The 19075-nt window shown below is 37.9% G+C and overlaps 1 protein-coding gene across 2 annotated transcripts in view; it reads right to left on the bottom strand.

Annotated features, from left to right (window-relative positions):
* CCDC171 (coiled-coil domain containing 171) overlaps nucleotides 1-19075 on the bottom strand; it is a 155176-nt gene that overhangs the window by 105328 nt on the left and 30773 nt on the right. For both annotated transcript variants that reach the window (XM_017732890.1, XM_017732891.1), the window contains exons 8-9: nucleotides 13672-13810; nucleotides 4602-4704 (exon numbers count right to left, since the gene is read on the bottom strand). In XM_017732890.1, the coding sequence (XP_017588379.1) occupies nucleotides 4602-4704; nucleotides 13672-13810 (242 nt within the window). The remainder of the gene's footprint in view (nucleotides 1-4601; nucleotides 4705-13671; nucleotides 13811-19075) is intronic.

Genomic DNA, 19075 nt, shown 5'->3' with positions numbered 1-19075 from the left:
TTTTCTTTGTCTCTCCATAAAACTTTATCAGCTAGAGGAGGTGTACTTACGTACTTGCAGGATGAGTATTTTTTAAGAATTCTATAATTAGAGTAATCTAATAAGAACAACATTCTACTAAGGCATTGTATTAAAATGATGAGATTTCTCCTGTACGCTACACATTATGCACCAATAGAACTCAGTGGAAAACTTACATAAGTGCACAGGTCAGAAAGTGTTGCCAACTTCCGTTCTGGAAATTCTTTCAATTACTTAGCCTCTTCTGTTCCAACGTTTGGTAACACCAGAAAGTATAGAGTGCTATTCAGACTGGACTAGGCGTTACACTCAAAGCAACACATACTTGCAAGATTGCTTTCAGTAATAGGAGCAAGATCTGCTCTACAGCATGCACACCCCAGTGACAGACCCCTGCCCTGTCCTATCAGCCACTCCACCTACTTACCAGTTTCAAAAAGTCTACAGAGGGAAAAGCATGATCTTCTTAATGACACTCAGGAGCCCTATGAATCCTAGAGATGTCCCAAATAACAATGTTACACTTAAAATCAATCTAAGAAAAATTAACAAAATCTGATCTTTTTTGAGAAGCTCAGATTTCACATTGAAGAAAGCGACAAGTGACACCTCACTATAATTTTTATCACTTAACCACAGCTATAGCCTTGCACAGAGCTCTAATCCAGTCTTCTCAAGTACAAGACCAACGTCTCACTACTACCCACTATAGGAACCTTCTGCATTGATCTTGTTGCACAGAAGAAGATAAAAACTATTTTTTCATACTTGTAGCTCTAGAGAAATGGTAACACACAATTGTCATTCAGTTTAAAATAATACCTATTAGGTCAATTTAAGTTATCTTCCATGCCATACTTTTTGTCAAGATGTCTAAATAATGTGTTTTCATTTTTTAAGTCCCAATCTGCAATGCTGTCATCAACATCATGTTTGCCAAAATTAGAATTTTGCCAGTAAACTTTCCATGCTGCCATTCCTTGCCTTTGCTGTAACCTTATTTCTAGGCAGATCAATCTACCAACAGGAATACCACATTCAGCCTATCTGCATTAGCTGAAAACAAGCCTATGGCTTTAATGCTGCACAAATATTGTCTGTCTTCGAACAACTATGCAGGAGACATGCAATGTAATCCAAATGCACTCTGTTGTGGCAGAGGCACCATGTCAGCAATGAGATAGAAAACCCAACCCAATACTTGATGTGTACGCCCAGTATTGCCCAAGAGTTTGAGGGGAGAATTTTGGGAAAATGCCAAGTTCCATAGCAGTCTAACAGACATATACAAGTGAATAAACTCTTAAACCTGATGTTTTGGACTTTCTGCTAGCTGTACTGGGCTGGGGTAGGAAAGAGTTAATTTTCTTCATAGCAGCTCATATGGTACTGTGTTTTAGATTTTTGACCAAAACAGTACTGGTGGCCTGTATTAAATGGTGATGCTTATCAAAGCAGATAACACTCTCAGAACTTTGCACTCATTTCACTTTTTTTTCAGATTACTACAACCGCAATTACTTTTTTCCTGAATACAAACATTCCGAAGAACATACCCTGTTGAATAACTGCAAAATATGATGAACTGAAAAGATACAAAGTGAAATCATGCAAATGGACCAATAAGAATAACGATGCTGTCGAAAATTTATAAAGGCCACTGGAAAAGGAGAACACATGGATTTATGCTTGTTATTTTGAAATGTATAAAGAAAAGAAAAGCTTTCTAAAACTCTTTAGGTTTTAATCTCTATTGGGTTTGCGTGGGCTGGTTTTTGATAGTGGGGGTGCTTCAGGGGTGACTTCTGTGAGAAGCTGCCAGAAGTTTCCACCATGTCCAGCAGAGCCAATCCCTGGTGGCTGCAAAGATTGATGTGCCACTGGCCAAGGCTGGGCCAATTAGAAATGATGGTAACGCCTCTGTGATAACAGGTTTAAGAATAAATCAAAACAAAGGTTGTGGCACAGTTTTAATTGTGACTACAGAGGAGCAGGAGTGAGAACAAGTGAGAGGAACGACTCTGCAGACACCAAGTGGATAAGGAGGGGGAGGAGGTGCTCCAGGCACCGGAGCTCAGATTCCTCTGCAGCTTGTGAGAACCATGGTGAAGCAGCTGTGCCCCTGCAGCCCATGGAGGATGACGGGGGATGCAGAGATCCACCTGCAGCCTAGCACTGTTGCTGGTGGGATGGACTCACATTGCAGCAGGTCACACAGAGCTGTTGCTCATGAGATGGAGCCACACTGGAGAAGTTTTCAGTGATCTGTCTCCCGTGGGAGGGACCCCAGGGTGCAGCAGGGGAATGACCCCTCTCCCTGAGCAGCGGGAGAAGCCACGAGTGATGAACTGACCAAAACCCCCATTCGCTGTCTCCTTGCACCACTGGGGTAGGAGGTAGAGCTGGAAGGAGGAGGGGTTGGGGGAAGGTGGTTTTTTAAGGGCTTATTTTACTTCTCATTACCCTGCCCTGATTTTGTTAGTATTAAGTTCACTTCATATCCCTAAGTCGAGCCTGTTTTGCCCATGATGGGATTTGCTGAGGGATCTCTCCTGGTCCTTACCACAACCCATGAACCCTTTGTTAAATTATCTGTTCTCTGTCCAGCTGCAGAGAGGAGTGAGTGAGCAGCTTTCACGGGTGCCTGGCATCAGCCCAGTGTCAACCTATGACATGATCTTAAAAATATAGTTTTATCTTCTCTTTACTATATAGCCTAAAAATCTCAGTCTAACTGGCACTTGAATTAAGGGGCTGGATCTTTAGTGTTGGATCTTAATAATGACAGATTTTTAAGTAGATCTCCTAATCCCTTGAGTTCAAAGTTGACCACAACAAGAAGACTGCCTGGTCAGCTGCGGCTCATGTAGCCCCTCATCTAGTAATTAGACTACAAAGATTTGTTTAAGATTTTAACTTTTATTGGCACCTAGGCATTCCCATTTCAAATATAATAACCATTTTTTTTAAATTTTAATAAATACTATTAGATACAAAAATTTGTAAGTACACCAGAGGAATAATATAATAATGCAAAAGCATTAAAAATTAAGTTTCCAACTTAGAAGCATAGCAAATATGTAGAACAAATGTCTTAGTCGATGTCTATTTTAATATTAGCTGTGAAGACTCAGTCAATCCACTGCAAAACTAAATTTTACTATCTGCCTCAAGAGCCTCTTCAGAGATGCTAAAGCTTGAAAAAAAAAGATCACTTTAAATTAATTTTTTTAAAGTTTACTTCTAACAAAGCAAATTAATACTGAAGGTACTGTTATTGAATTTCTAATATAGAAACAAGTGAAAGCTGTTCTCAGCAAGGTTTACAATCCAAAAGACAATTGCTGCTTTGGAAACTGCACTTTGGCAGCAGCATCCAGCTCCCCTAGGAGTTTCTTAAGTCTCTCTGAGCACGTGGAACTTTGCAAAACTGTGGGAAACATACAGTCTTAAAGAGATTTTCAACTGTAAACCTACAGGTACTATCATTGAAATTACATTTATAATTATTGAATAAAACTGATACCACCTCCAAAACAAAAAAATCATATAGCCTATGCAAGGAAATCAATACAACACAGAATCAAGGCTTGCCTTTTAATGACAAGAGAAATCCCAAGAAGTTGTTTCCTTACTGAAATTTAACAGCAGCAGGCCCTAAAAAAAGTCATTTTGTGACAACACAAAAATATGTGTCTTCATTTAATAGTGTTTTTAACAAAACATTTATGTCTGTCGTTGCTAAAAAATGCAAAAACATAGCACAATATACATAAAATAAACCCATTTGCTCTGTAAGCCACATTTTACTTGTTTTCTTCCAGTTTACTTTCACTGTAAATTTGAAGCATTTTATGTCTAGTATATAATTTTTCTAACAGGAATTACAGTTTTAAATGAAGATTTTTAAAAGTGTTCAATTTTCAGCTTTAAAATAAATCACTAGCTTGATGTTAAAGTTCATCTTGTTTACATTAGCCACTATATCAAATGTCTAACCAGGCAGCAGTTTGTTGAGTCTGATACAAAAATTATATGTAAAGCCAGGTAGCAGAGTGACAACCAGGGACTTACAATTAATTTTAATGAAAACAGAGAAATATTTGTTCTGTATGAGATTAAATGAATGTAACATAGTACTGGTCCACAATCAACTGTAAAAAGTATTGTGTTGCATCATGTGTCCTACACAACCTTTTTGAATATATGACCTTTAAGTTGCTGAAGGTTGCCTCAGAATTTGGCTCAGTTCAGGCAAAACATCTGTTCCCTTTGCAGGTATACTGTAAGGACTTTTTTCTCAGTTGGATTTAGAGCACAGCAAGTGAGCCCTTTTCTGACCGATCATATACACCCCAGCATTTGTAAATCAAGCTCTGGGCTGACAACAGCAGGTCCACAATCCGTCACCCTTTCTCAGCTAGCAAGGCCATTTGACTGCTGTGAGAACTGCTCTTATCATGTCATCAAATCAAAGCATGTTGAGAAGAGGGAATGCAAGAGGCATCTGCAGAATTCCCACAATGTAGTGACTTTGGAACATTGACAGATGCATCTGTCATTTTATACCTTCAACTAACCTGCTGTCCGCTGGCCTGACATAGCAAAGCTGTCCAAGAGTAACTCCAGCTCTCTCATGTTGTTTTCATACGTCTCTGTTAGAAAGACCTGGTGTTTCTTGGCCTTTATTTGACAGGAGGAACAGACAAGACAAGAGGGGGCAGGGAGAGAACACATTAAAATAAGTAAACAGAAGAAGTACACATCACAATGATATACTTATTCCTCTTTAAATTTCTCTTATATTTCTTTGTATGTCTTTTCTTGAGCCAAGAGATCTAACATGACATAACAAGTAAGTAATACAGAACCCTGTAACACACAACATAAAACTAAAGGACTTCAAAAGAAAAACAAAAGATGGTTGTACAAAAACTTAGTCTTCATAATCTTCTGCTTTAGAAGTACCTTAATGGACATTAAATTCTGTCCATCTATGCAAGCAGTGAAATCTATTGTTATACCCTACAAGGGCATTCAGAAAGACACCAAACTACTGGCAGACAGGCTAGAAATCCATGATTTGGCACTCAGTCAAATCCCACACCTATTCTCATTGCAAACCTGCCTACTTCAATTGTTAATATCTTCCATGCTAGATAGGGATTTCTTCAATACCAAAAACTCATCCTTATGCATGGAACATAAAGCTACACAGTTCTTCAGCCCCCATCACTGAATTTTCTTAAAGAAAGCTATCCACTAAGTGCAGTCTATTGTTCAAATCTAGACATCAAATTTTTTGAGGCCAGAAAAGAACTACAGCAGATTTTTTAAATCACTACAATAGAAAGACTATACCAAATCATTCCTTCAATTTATATCTGATATTATAACTTGCAGTTTTCAAAGACATGCATCCAATAATTCCAGACAAGACCTTCTGGGTATATGTAGTTTTGATGTCTCAAGGAAATGTATGATTTTAGCTGCTGACTGACAAAAAGTAATATACCTCAGCAATTTAGAAAACCCAAAAGCAGCAAAAATAAACAAAAACCAACCATCCCTACCCCCCACCCCAATTCAAGAGGAAACTAGATTTAAATAACTTCACATTTTTCTTATGACAAAGGTTATGGTCAAACATGTCTCATGACTTTCAACTGCTCAATTTATTTCCATTCTAAATTCTAACACCTGTTTGGGTAATTCCCATTTCTACTTGGTAATGGAAAGTTAACCTTTTTTATTGAGCAAAATTCTACTGTTTTTTATCACATCCAGAAACTGTTGCTTTAGTTATGCTTCACTGCATGTCAAAGAACCCAGGCAATTTCTCATGTGTGGGAAACATCCTCCCCAGGAAAACTGCTACATACTGGTAGCATATAACTGTCAGGATAAAAAAACCCAAGAAATGCGTTTAATTCTCTGCAGTGTTCTTCACTATTCAGTTTAAATATTTTATAAATTTGCTTTACTCTTTCAATTTTAATTATATGTACTGTATATCAACTAATATATTATTCATATGTGTATTTCAGTGTTAGGTCCCCTGTAGCATTTACACACTTTTCCTTGTGTGAGAGTTTGTACTACACTTCATAAAGAATTTCCAAGTCACTTCTATATATTGAAAAATAGCCAAGGTTTAATTCCTACTCCATAAAATTATCTATATAAATAGAGCTTGTAAATGCTGAGATCCAGTAAAAATATTTTATGGGATGCAAGCACATTAAACTAATTTACTCTCAGGTACTTACATCATCTCCAAGACCTCACAAATTAAAAATAAGAAAATACAACAATATGAAAACATCATAATAAAATAAATGCTCTTTTTACATAAAATACTCCAGCACAGAGAAGGTCAGACTAAATCTTCCCAGACAAACCTATGGAAAAGTCTTTCCTATGGAAAAGTCAAATGTGAGAATTTTTTTCAATCTTCTCATCCAATTTTTCCATTTTGTTTAGTTTATTTACCATAATTTAGTCAGTGTGCTCCAGTCTACTCAGCCTTCACCACTTTTCTGTGCTTTACTTGCTAACTGTATCTACACTTCCTAAGTCAATTTTAATCCTTTTTCAACAGTAATACAGATCAAAAGGAAATTACTTAGACTAGCCAGTCTCTCTACACTTGAACTGCAAAATATTTAGTATCTTTCTAACTTCCATTTTCAATCACTGTCCCCATTATCAGAAACTGAAGAAAAAAACACTGTAAATTACACTGCTGAAAATCCAGGCACAGGTTAAGAGACCAGAAGGATCTATTATTGATCTGATTTCTTATGTCTCACTGACAGGTATCTAATAAGAATGTATACAGTCATAAAATCATGACTCAATTTAAGCTGACAGGACCTGTGGAGGTCATCTGATCCCACTCCCCACTCAGAGCATGGTATGCTCAAAGTCAGGTTAGGCTGCTCTGAACCTTGTTCAGTCAAGTTTTGAGTATCCTCAAAGATGGTGTTTCAGCAAACCCTCCAGGCAGCCTGCTCCAATATCTCACAAGCCTCATAGTGAAGGTTTTTGTTTTCTCCTTACAGGTAATTATAACTTTCCTGTTTTCTCTTATACTTGTAATGCACAGATATAAGGGGAGCATAGCTCCATCTCCTCCACAAGCACCCACTTGATAGTTTATAACAGTAGCTATTTTCTCCTTAGTTTTCTTCAATCTGAAAAAATACAGGGAGTATGCATAATACTTCACTTTGAAAAGGAAAATGGAGTGCACGAGTATAGAGTCAAACACAATCAATTGCAGCTGCCAGATACAACTATTCCAGGAGATGTGATTACAATCCTTCTCAACAACTCCATCCATCAACACGTTTGTTAGGGGATGCCATTCCCATAGAACTGCTGGAAAAGTACAGGTGTAAGCGTTTCCTAGGTTATTTCAAAAGGGAAATCAGGTGACAAAATTACTAAAGCCTTTATATAAGAGAGTTTCCTTCACAGACCACATTAGCAGAAACAGGTGGAAGAATATTTGTAAAGTAAGTCTTCTGCTGACTTTGCTTGACTTCCTGTACGCCAGCATGGACCATTCTTGACCTAGATAGTGATCCTTGAAAACAACCTTGAAAGCCAAAGGCAGGAGGCCTGTATAGGTATGCAGGGAACTCCTGACTAAATTCAACTATTAATAGGAAGCATAAGGAAGGTTGTTCAAACATAGTAAACTTGGAAAAATACAGAGACATTGTTCAAGCCTAGAGGGATATGTTTAGGAATGCCAAAATCCACCTAAAGTTGAATCAGGCATGGGATGTGAAGGGAAACAGAAAAAGCTTTCTGAAGTACATCACTTGCAAAAAGAGGACTAGGCAAAATGTGGGCCCATTACTGATGAGGCAGTGATCTGGTGACTAGGACAGAGAAAAAGCCTTCTCATTGCTTTTTTCACCTCAGTCTTCACTGGCAGAATCTGCCTTTGAGAATTCCAGGTCCCTGAGATTAGTGGCATTTCCATGAACACTTGAGAACTTAAAATTCTCAAAATATACTAGAAGTGTTTCCTATACTTCCCAAAGACAATTCTCATCTTCACAATATATTTCAAACTGAAGGCTAAAAACCTGATAACATGGGAGAAAAATCATACCTTCTGAACCCAGAATATATGTTGAATTTTAGCATGTACAATGCTTCCTTGAAACAAACTTCATATCCTTAAAAAAGGGTCCTATTATCATACAACAACTCTTGAGGACAAAAACCTTTTAGTAGAAAATGTGCTTAGCAACATATTTATTTAATCACCAATTTCAAAACACAATTGTCCTTTCAAAGAAATTAAAGAGAAGCCAAGCATTTTTCATTAAAAATACTGTAGACCCCAATGAGGAGAAAATCTTTTTTCCAAACACCTTGTATCTGTATCTGTAAGGATAACCTGGACTATTCAGAAAACCAACTGCTTATAAAATTATTCCACTCACTGTCAGACTTGTGTTAATCTTCCAGAAGGATATTTTTATTTATCTGGACAATTTCCTACTACCTTGGTTGTAGACGTATTTTCCTTAACTACCAGTATTTGATTTTTGTTCCTGTTCCATACAGAAATTATGTCTCATTGTTTTTTCAGCATTTTCCAAAAGCCATGGTTTGCTAAAATAAATGTAAATTTTACGCAGAGTTCCAGGACAGCCCACAGAACCTGATACTGCAAATGTGCATCTGTATCTCAAGTTCAATAATCTTTTAAAAATAAACATGTGGGCAGGACTTTGAGGCCTTACCTTAACAAACCACTGCAGCAGTATGCAGGGAGCTGGGGTCCAGTTGTACAATGAACTGCCATTACTCCTGAGGAACTTTCTCTACTTTGTTTACAGTTACAAGGGGTTCCTGGGGGGCTCTCTTGCACATGGATTAATTCACCCACACAGTCTGAAGTACAAATCCCAGCTGGTGATGGCAGAGTAAGAGCCAAATCCACAACTATCCACATGGCCACCAAAGAGCAGCATGTTCAGATACTCCTGTATCAAAGTGGTCATGTAAATTCTTTACAAAAGTATCCGAACGTTTACCAGGCATGACCTTGGGGGCAGCAAATCAAAGCATTTACAGTAATACAAAAGACTGCTCCACAGTTCACAAAACACGGACTTTACTCAAGTGATGCTCTGTAAAGCAGGAAAGTGGCACAAATTTTTCAGCAACCAGGCATAAATTGTAGTAAAAAAACCAAACCAAAACAAAACCAACACCCTCACCACCAAACTCTCTCCTTGGGCTACTACTTATTTTTGCTCAAGTTATCAAACTATTGAAGACTTCTTTTATTTTCTTATATCGGCTGGAATATTCAAAAAATATACAGAAGGATCTGGCCACATGTAAATTAAATACAATCACTCAAGAAATTTAGTATCTCAGTCTTACAAAATGCTCAAATTTTATTGGAACTATTCTTGTCCCACAAACACAGATTTGTAACAACGTTTCGTGGGAGAGAATGTTATGAAATATCTCTTTGGGTTTTAGGGTTTATTTTTTTTCCAAGTCAGAAAATTTTTTGAGAACTGCAGCTTTAAATTCTAGATTCTTGTCTTTGAACACCAGGACAACACAGCTTGAGTGACCGCTGCACATCCCGAATAAATTACAAAATTGGTTTGTTTGCAGAAGATCATTTAAGCATATGCTTCAGACTGACTAGTTTTCTTAAATTAGGACATAAATAGAAGTAGCATCTGGGAAGAAACACTCCTACCTATATTAAGGCAAGAAAAAAAAGAGTCAGGGTAAAACAACACTTAACAATCGTTAGCACAAAATTAACGAAGAGTGTGTATTAGGATTGCGATTTTTTTTTTAACTGAAAGAAATTGTCCACATTAAATTGCATAGATGACATTTACATCTTTGCTATTGTGTACCAGTTTCTACTCAACAGAATTTGTAGAACAGAATTATAATCCTCAGGGTGCTTCATTGTCTGTTCAGTCAATACCTAGGCCACTTCTATTAAAGAACAATTGTTAATGTGTACATCTTGGAACTAGATTCTCAAACACTTCTGTTCTGACATTCAGTGTACAATAACCTACAAGGCTTTTACGGACAGCTGAGATGCAAACAGAACATGACTGCAGGCATGGCTGTAAGAGAAAGATTTACATGCCACGGGGAGAAAGACAGGCTGTGTGTAATCTACTACACAGTTTATAGACAAATTATGCTAGTTCTGATAGAATCTATAAAAAGGGCTGGAAATGTCTTCCAAATTAAAGGAATTTATACTAAAGTACAGTATTTAAATTATTTCACTTTCCTAACATGCATTCCGGTGAACTGCCAAGTTCTCCAAATTTCAATATGCATTTCTCATAAAATAAAGGTTTAACATCTCCTGTTTGTCCCATACTAAGATCATCCACAACTAGGTACTAGAAATGTAAATATTCCAAGTAACTTAAAACTCCTAAAGACACCTCTTATTCTTTCCACGAGGCAGGAATACAGCTGGGGCTGTTTCATTTTAAACCAAGTTAAATCACAATGGCCATTCTTCTAAATTCGTATCCTTGAAACTAAAAATTTCTAGAAACCCTAGCTAGAAATAAGACAAGCTTGAGACCAATTTATTCAAATAAACATAATGTAAATATTGAGAGCCTTCTCATGCTGAGCATTCATAAGCAGTTTTGTTTGATAGTAACAGATCCTACCACATTCGATCCATGCAAGTTTCTGGCACACTTCTGCCACATGGTGATATTTAAAATTACAAGCAGAATAACTACTTAACTTGACAGTCAACTGATCCATTAAGGGAAAAAAAAGCACTTTTTCATACAAAGTTTCAAAATAATGAGCTTTTGGTATCCTATCAAATATTTTACAAACAGAAACATTAACTTGTATGTTAAGAGTACCGTGAGAAACCAATTTAAGATTACCAGACTGAAGTGGAAAAGACATATTCAGGGTGTCTAATAATAGTACAAAATATAAGAAAGTAATTAACAGATCAAGAAAGCGGGAGGGGGAAATAAAGGGAAGAGAATGCACTGGCAGTTTCACACAATTTTAGTATAGGTAAAGGGAAGCCTAGTAACAGTATACTGAATGCGATTTATACTTAGTTTCTGCTATAGTCTTCTGCTTTTTGATTTTGGGAAGAAAAATAACAAAAAAGCTGTCTGTACTGAGTAAACAAGACCACACACAGGCACTCCTGCTTCCCAAACAAATACGAAAGTCTTCAGGAAAAATACAAAGCCATCCAAGGTGATAAAAATCTAATCCCATGGGGGACCTCTAATACAGCTCCTCAGAAAATGAGTTATTTTTATTACCTGTTCAAGACAATCTTGTGGCTTGAAATCATTCCAGTAAAGTAAAACAATTACAACAACCTGCTATCTGAATAAGACAGTTCTTTCAAGTCGGGCAATCTATTTGCTTTTACATTTCAGTAACACAATGTTTATATTGAGTACACCATTTAATACTGTTGCCATTACCAAAAAACCTTAGCATGAATAGAATTTTGTCCTGAATTCTCATCACATATAACATACATTTTACTAAGGAATTTTTCTTTGTATTCTTTTTGTGCCTGATAAAATGATTTTTTCAGGTTGACTAAGGCAGCAAATGTCTTTTAATACTTTAATCCTTGCATTGAAGAAGCTGTGTCCTCCCAAAAGAAGAAGGCTTTTTTAATTTTATTTTTCCTCAATTTATTAATTACCCATCTACCTGGGAAGTGGATAACACTAAGACAATGTATGGAATAACTCCATCAGCTGAAGAGTAGACACCAACAAATCTGAAGACTCTCTGATGCAGATCTCTACTCCTATATACTGAATAGCACAATGCCTGTCAGTAGCAGTGAAGAGCTACTTCCCTGAATGTGGGTCATCTCCTACACTCATAGGTCCAAGAGAAAGGAAGAAGAGAAATTCACAAGTTTAGAAAAAAAAATTGGCTAAGTATAGAAATACTATAAATGCTACTACACAATGAAGAAAGATAGGGTTTTCTAGATCATAGAATTATAGAATAGATTGGTTTGGAAGGAACCTTAAAGTTCATCTAGTTCTAATGATCCTGCTGCAAACAGGGACACCTAGTGCTAGACCTAGTGCTCAGAGTCTCATCCAACCCAGCCTTGAACTCTTCCAAGAATAGGGCATCCACAACTTCTGTTATGAGAACAACCTGTTTAAGTGCCTCACCACTCTCACAATAAAGAATTTTTTCCTACTATCTGATGTAAACCTTCAGTTTGGAGCAATTCCCCTTGTCATGTTACTACATGCCCTTCTGAAAAGACTCTATTCATTTTTCCTGTAAGCTCCTTTCAGGTACTGGAACGTCACAATTAGGCCACCCTAAAGCCTTCTCTTCTCCAGGCTGAACAAACTCAAGTCTCTCAGCCTTTCCTCATAGCAGAGCTGCTCCATCCCTGTGATTACTTGGTGGCCTCCTCTGGACTCTCTCCAACAGGTCCATGTCCCCCCTGTGCTGGGGACCCCAGAGCTGGATGCAGCACTGCAGGTGGGGTCTCACCAGAGCAGAGCAGAGGGGCAGAATCCCCTCCCTGGCCCTGCTGCCTGCACTGCTTTGGATGCAGCCCAGGACATGTTTGGCTTTCTTTCTTTCAGGAGAGTCACATCCAGCCTCTCATTCCCCAGCACTCCCAAGTCCTTCTTGGCAGGGCTGCTCTCCAATTGCTCATCCCCCAGCCTGTGTTGACACCGGGGGCTGCCCTGACCCAGGTGCAGCACCTTGCACTTGGTCTTGGTAAACATCCTGAGATTTTCACGGGCCCACTTCTCAAGCTTGTCCAGGTCTTTCTGGATGGCATTCTATCCTTCAGATGTGTCAACTGCACCACTCAGCTTGGTGTCACCTACAAATTTGCTGAGGGTGCACTCCTATCCCTTCATTTATGTCATTAATGAAGATATCCTAAGCTTTTTGCTTTGACCGTCCTGCTATTGAAGAGGATAGCAAAATTGTTATTCAAAGTTGTGGTGGGTAGAGACAGTGGAAGGCACCAACTCCTAATATAAAAGGAAAAAGATTTCATGAGGTAATTCTGTAAAATATATCCAATATGACAAATGCAGACCAAGCAAAACATAAAAACGCAATCAACTAAAAACTTTGTCACCTTCAAATAAGACATTTTCAAAAATTTTTGCAGTCAAATGCTTGCACTAAAAAAAAAAACATTATTTGAAACAGAAATAAGCAAGCCTACAATGGTAACTAATCAAACCTGAGAAAAAAACAGCTTGTGTAGGAAGGTACAACATTCGTCACACAAAATCATAATCTGTATCTACAAATTGTGTTCTTCATTAGGAATGCAGAGGCTGGTTACTCTTGACTCATAGCCATACTTTTGAAACAATTGTTTTCTGCAAATAACTCCTCAGTTAAATACTAGCTGTATCACTAAAAATGCATTTTTGAATTCGCTTCTCCAGTATCTTAGCTATATTTACTCGTTTCACAAAAAAAAGTAATATAAATAAAAAATCGAAGTAACACAAAGTCAGATTTATTCCACATCTTGGCACAGCAAATGCAGATTATGTTCACAGGATGTTTAAAAAAACCTAAACAACGAGTGCCATAGGCTGTTTGTCTTACCATTGCAAGTTCCATCTGTAATTCTCTGCAGCTTTTTTCAGCATTTCCTAGTCTTGCAGAGAGGTCTATAATTACCTTCTTCTTTTCCTCAATCACTTCTTTCATTTGATTGTTTGAGGAGAAACACTCTCTTTCCAATCTGGAAAGTTTCAACATTAGAACACTTTTATCAAAAATACTTATGTCAAGTATTCTACATATTTTTAAAAGATAATCTATGGGTATCACATCATGTTAACACATCATACAACTTCTGAAGCTGCTCCCCTCGTTTTTTTTTTAACTGAAGAAACTTATATATTCCTTCTAAGAAAAACTTATCAGTTATGGTTATGTTCTTTTCCATTACCAAGGCTTGTGTTTTAGACTTCCGGTCATAAATTAATTTGATCATTTGGATATGGGCTCCAGATTACATGTAATAAACAAAAGTCATCGTATTTTAATTAACACATTAGTTCTCTTCAGAAAGACATCACATCTTGCATCATCAATACTGATTTCAAGTACAAAACTTGCTCCTGAAGTTTCCCCGTACCTGACTATATTCTTACCCTGGTTCTGGCCAGAATAGGGTTCATTTTTGCAGTAGCCAGGAGTGGGCATGGCTAGGACCTGGAGGTTATTCTATACCACCTCATGTCTTTTTCTGGGGACAGGGGAAGGGCTCCCTTGTGGGTAGCATGGCAGAGGGACTGGGTATGGTTGGGGGTTTCCACAGGGAGCAATCACAGGTGAATCAATGGCTTTTTTTTTCTTGTACACCTTGTCATTAGTATTGTTGCTGTTACAGTTTGTCGTCTTATTTCATTGTTGTGTCCAGTAAACTGCCCTTATCTCAACCCATGATCTTTACTTTTTGTTACTCCAATTCTCTTCTCCAGCCCATCACAGAAGGAGGAAGAAGAGGAGGGGGGGAATGATCGAGCAGCACACAGTTTGGAGTGTTTCTGTAGGAACACTAAATTGGGGAATACCATTCCTAAACCATGACAATTCTACTCAGAATGGCATGATTTCAACAGCACATAATTCAAAATTTCAAGCAATTCTTATACTACATCAGTCCTCCTGGTATTCAAGAAAACAAATATATAGAAAGCCTGGCATTGATAAAAAGGTGGGTCATGAGAAAACCACAAGGCCAGTCAACAGCATATAGGAGACACAGAGAGGGACAGGAATCCATGGGAAAATTTTGAAGGATTGCCTAAGTATATAGGGATGGAAAGGAGGTGCCTCAGGAAAGGCAATTAGCATTTGCAAAAGATGACAAAGACAAGTAGAAGGGATTTTACCACTATCATGGTAGGAAAGAAAACATGAACAGACTTCGACACAAAACAGCTATTTTATCAACAGCAGAGAGAGAAGGTCACCATACTCACCGCCTTTTTTTCCTCAATCTTCCTTGACAAGGTCTACTCCCAAGCCTCTATGATCAGTAAAAGGACACAAAAAGGAGAACAATTGCAAGGAATAGGTGAGGATTGAGTTTGAGATAACCTGTGAGAACTCAACCCATAGAAGTTGAAGAGGCCAGCTCACCTACACTCAAAGGTTCTGACAAAGCTAGCCAATGTCAAAGTGACATTGCTTGTTATCATCACAAAAGGTCACAAAAATTGGGGGAAGTCCCCAGCAAATGAAGAAAGGCAAATGTCGCACTTATATTTGGAAAAGGTCAAAAGGAGAAGCCAAAGAACTATAAGCCAGTGAGCTTCATTTCAGCCCTGGAAGGTTACAAAGCAAATCCTTCTAGAACAACTTTTTGGGCTCATGAAAGAGGCAAAGGTGATTAGGAATACTCAGGGAGGATTCACCAAAGCTTAATCATGTCTGACCAACCCAGTTAAATTCCATGATAAAATGATCAGGGCTGTGGACAAAAGGAGGGTGAGTAGTAGTTTTAGCACTTTCCCACAGAGCTATTTTTACAGCTACGTTACAACTTAAGTCTAGATATGTGAACTACAACATTGATAAAAGTGGTTTGATGGTAAAGCCCAGATGGTAGTAGCTGGAATGGGTGTAATACTGTAGAGGTCTGTATTAGATCTGTTTAATGGCTTTATCCATCACCTGGAATAAGCCAAGAGTGCAATCTCACAAGACCTGCAGCTAACAGTGAACCGGGTGTGGGTAGATCACGACACAATACAATTGATACGCTCAACAGAAGAGCTGCCATTCTCTAGTCACAGAGAAAGAACAGGCCAGAATGAACCTTCTGAGATTCCACAATGACATGTGCAAAGACCTGCATTTAGGAAGAAAGACTATCCTAAAGTGATGTGGCTTGTAACTGGCTGGATAGAAGCTATGCTCAAAAAGGACCCAGTAACCATGGTACACAGTCACAAACCAACAGCATGGCATATGAGTGGAGATAGCTAACACCATCCTGGGCTGTATTAATAGCAGCATAGCCAGATCAAGGGAAGTGATTAATCACCTTTTAGTTGGCAGTCATTACAACACATCTAGGATAATGACCACTTTTAACTACACACATCCCTCATAACCTAGGAAAAAGTTGGAGTGGGCAAAGGGAATGGTCACCACCACGGTTAGCAGCTGAAATACATGTAAGAACTGAGGCAACTTGGTATGTTCAAGCTGAAGAGGAGATAACTCCATGGTGTATAACAAGCCTCCCAGTATCTAAAAGGAGGTTATCAAGGAAATGCACTCGATTACTTCACAGCAGTGTTTGGCTACAGAACAAGAACTCCAAAGAGGTTCAAACAAGGAGAAATGTTTTCCAGCTTTATGGAACAGGTTCCCAGAGAGGAGCCATCTCCATTCTCCACATTTTCAAGGCCCAGCTGGATAAAACCCTGAAAAGCCTGATGTCATAGCTGATCTTGGTTTGAGCAGCAGGTTGGACTATAGATCTCCTGCAATTCCTTTCAACCTGAACTATTATTTGATGTAGCTCTCAGCAGTAGAAACATCCAGGTGTCGCTCATCTCTTTGTATCTTCTCCTATCACTCCTGTCTCCCTAGAACTGAAAGTACTGCAAACAGCTCAAAGTTCTTCCAGCTTTGAAGCTTTTGAATCAATATCAATAGCTGAAGGACCACATCAGTCCTCCAAATACCTATGTGCTTCTGCATCAGCCTGGCTGATTCTCTGCTGTAGCTGTAGATGTTTTACTTCTTATTCTTCAAAACTTGCCAGTTTCAGTCCCCCAAAGTAGCTTCTACTCTCACAGCTTTCAGAAACACAGCAAAAGCAGTTCCAAATTATTCTATGTCATGTTCTCACTCTTCAAGAAAAGTAAATTCACACAGAGACCCAAATCCCACATTGCTTCCAATTTACATAGTGCTATTGGGTTCAGAGCTAATTAATAAATTATGCAACCCAGAAAAGCCTGTTAGCTTGGTTTTGGTTATTACAACTATATTTTTTCTAAGAAAATAAAAAATTATGCAGCCCAGAAAAGCCTGTTTGCTTGGTTTCAGTTATTACAACTACCTTTTTTTCTGAGAAAATAAATTCTTACAGCATTATATAGTTTCCAACTTTGGCATTATTTACTTACATCAAGTCCAGCTAAAGAGACATACAAGTGTTCTAGCACAACAAATAAAAGTCTGTAAGACTTTCATTTGACTAAGGCTTAAAGACAAACTCATGCAACTCCTCCAGAAAAAGAGAAAATTTGTTTGGATGCCAAACTATGTCTTAAAAGAAAAAGCCAAGATCCTGACATTGTCTGAAGTCCAAGGACCAGACCCTTCAAAGGTAAGTAGATCAAAGGCTCTTGTATTCTCTCAGAAGGGGTCCAGTGAAAGCAATCACTGATATTCACCAATGTTACTGACACTTGTATGCTTCAAAGAATAAAAAGGGCACAGGAAACAGATGAGGCAGTACCTGCCCATACCATGTAATTACCTCAAGGGAACTGAGTAGATTGATGTCCACCTCAGAAAAAGCTTGACCTTCACTACCTATCTTTATAGAGGTCTGGAAGTTTAGGTGTCTCAACTAACAAAATTGTGAGGATAGGCTGCTCATGTTTCTTCAAGATCTCTTAACAAAACCACCAACTGTTTTAACTGTGTTTTAACTGTCTTAACTTTCATGGACAGGTTTGCATTCCCTGAAATCACAGAAGACGATTTGCTTTCAAAAAACTCAGCTGGCAGAAGCTGCTAGGAGTAATTGCCTGAATCAACACATGATTGCAAGCAGTGCAAAGTAGTGCTTGGATATTAGACAATATTTATTCTCCTATTCAATTAACACAGAGAACAGATGCCTCAAGTAGGCATAAATTCTGTTTTATACCAAAAAAACCTCTAGGATAGGGCAAATTGCTTTCCTGAAAAAGAAATACTGAACATAATTGTCCTGTTTAGAGCAAAAAGTGAAGGCTTTTTAAGGTTCATCCTGCATTTTAGTAACACAAGTATTTACTTCTCTGTAAGCACTAATATTGAAATTCCTAAGGCAAATGGTACCATATCTGTAAAAACTGTATTCCATAGTCTTAAGTACAAAAAATATACTTATTCAGGTATTTTCTGCAGTAATTCCAAACAAAGAAAAATATTCTCTAAAAAAATCTCTTTATTTTTCTTTTTTGAGAGTAACATTTTCATTTAGGAGTTATTTCCATTTTTCAAAGATGTAACTTTTGTGGATCAAAAATATCCTAGACACACACCCCTTCAATTCTCAAAGAAATATCTTCATACATCTAGACAAAAGATTCTCACAAGGAGCAAAACTATTGAACGCACAATACAATTCAATATCTAACCATTATCCTTATGTTGGTTCAAATAATTTAATACAGAAAAATATCTTTAAGAGTTTCTCAGAGACTTAGCTGGAAAGCTACTACTTAAAGATGTTCACCTTTTTAACTAAATTTACTAATCTAAAGTTTTATAAACAGATCTTGTGGTAAAACTTGTAAAATTCTAATGGTTTGGAAAATATCTAAACAGGTGTTTAATTTACCATTAGAAATGCTGCTAGTTAGCTAATAATTTATCTCTATTGATGCCTTCCCTGGTCTTAAAATCAAGAGTCATACACGGTTAGAAGGGGAAAAGGGATTTTACCTTGGTATTTATTTTAAGGATCCTTAGGTGTACACGTCCAGGTCATATGCATTGAGATGCACCCCGCTGAGTCTATCTCTGTGTCTGTCCCCCCCCAACATTGGGTATAACATTATAGGTTTTACTAATTAGCATATCTATCAAAGATTCCCCAATGAGAGGCTCAAGTGAGCCCCCTTCCCCAAGGAACCTTCCCCTGGATGGTTCTATCTTGGTTTACAGAATGTGTTCTGGAGAGGACCTTGGGGTCTGGGGCACACTGATCCCTAGCTACGAGGCTTCTAAGATGTTTAGTCTCCTAGCTTGACAAACAAGTCCA

The sequence above is a fragment of the Corvus brachyrhynchos genome, unplaced genomic scaffold (genome assembly GCF_000691975.1).
Source record: "Corvus brachyrhynchos isolate BGI_N302 unplaced genomic scaffold, ASM69197v1 scaffold194, whole genome shotgun sequence".
Taxonomy (NCBI): Eukaryota; Metazoa; Chordata; class Aves; order Passeriformes; family Corvidae; genus Corvus; species Corvus brachyrhynchos.
This window is presented reverse-complemented; position numbering and strand designations above follow the sequence as displayed.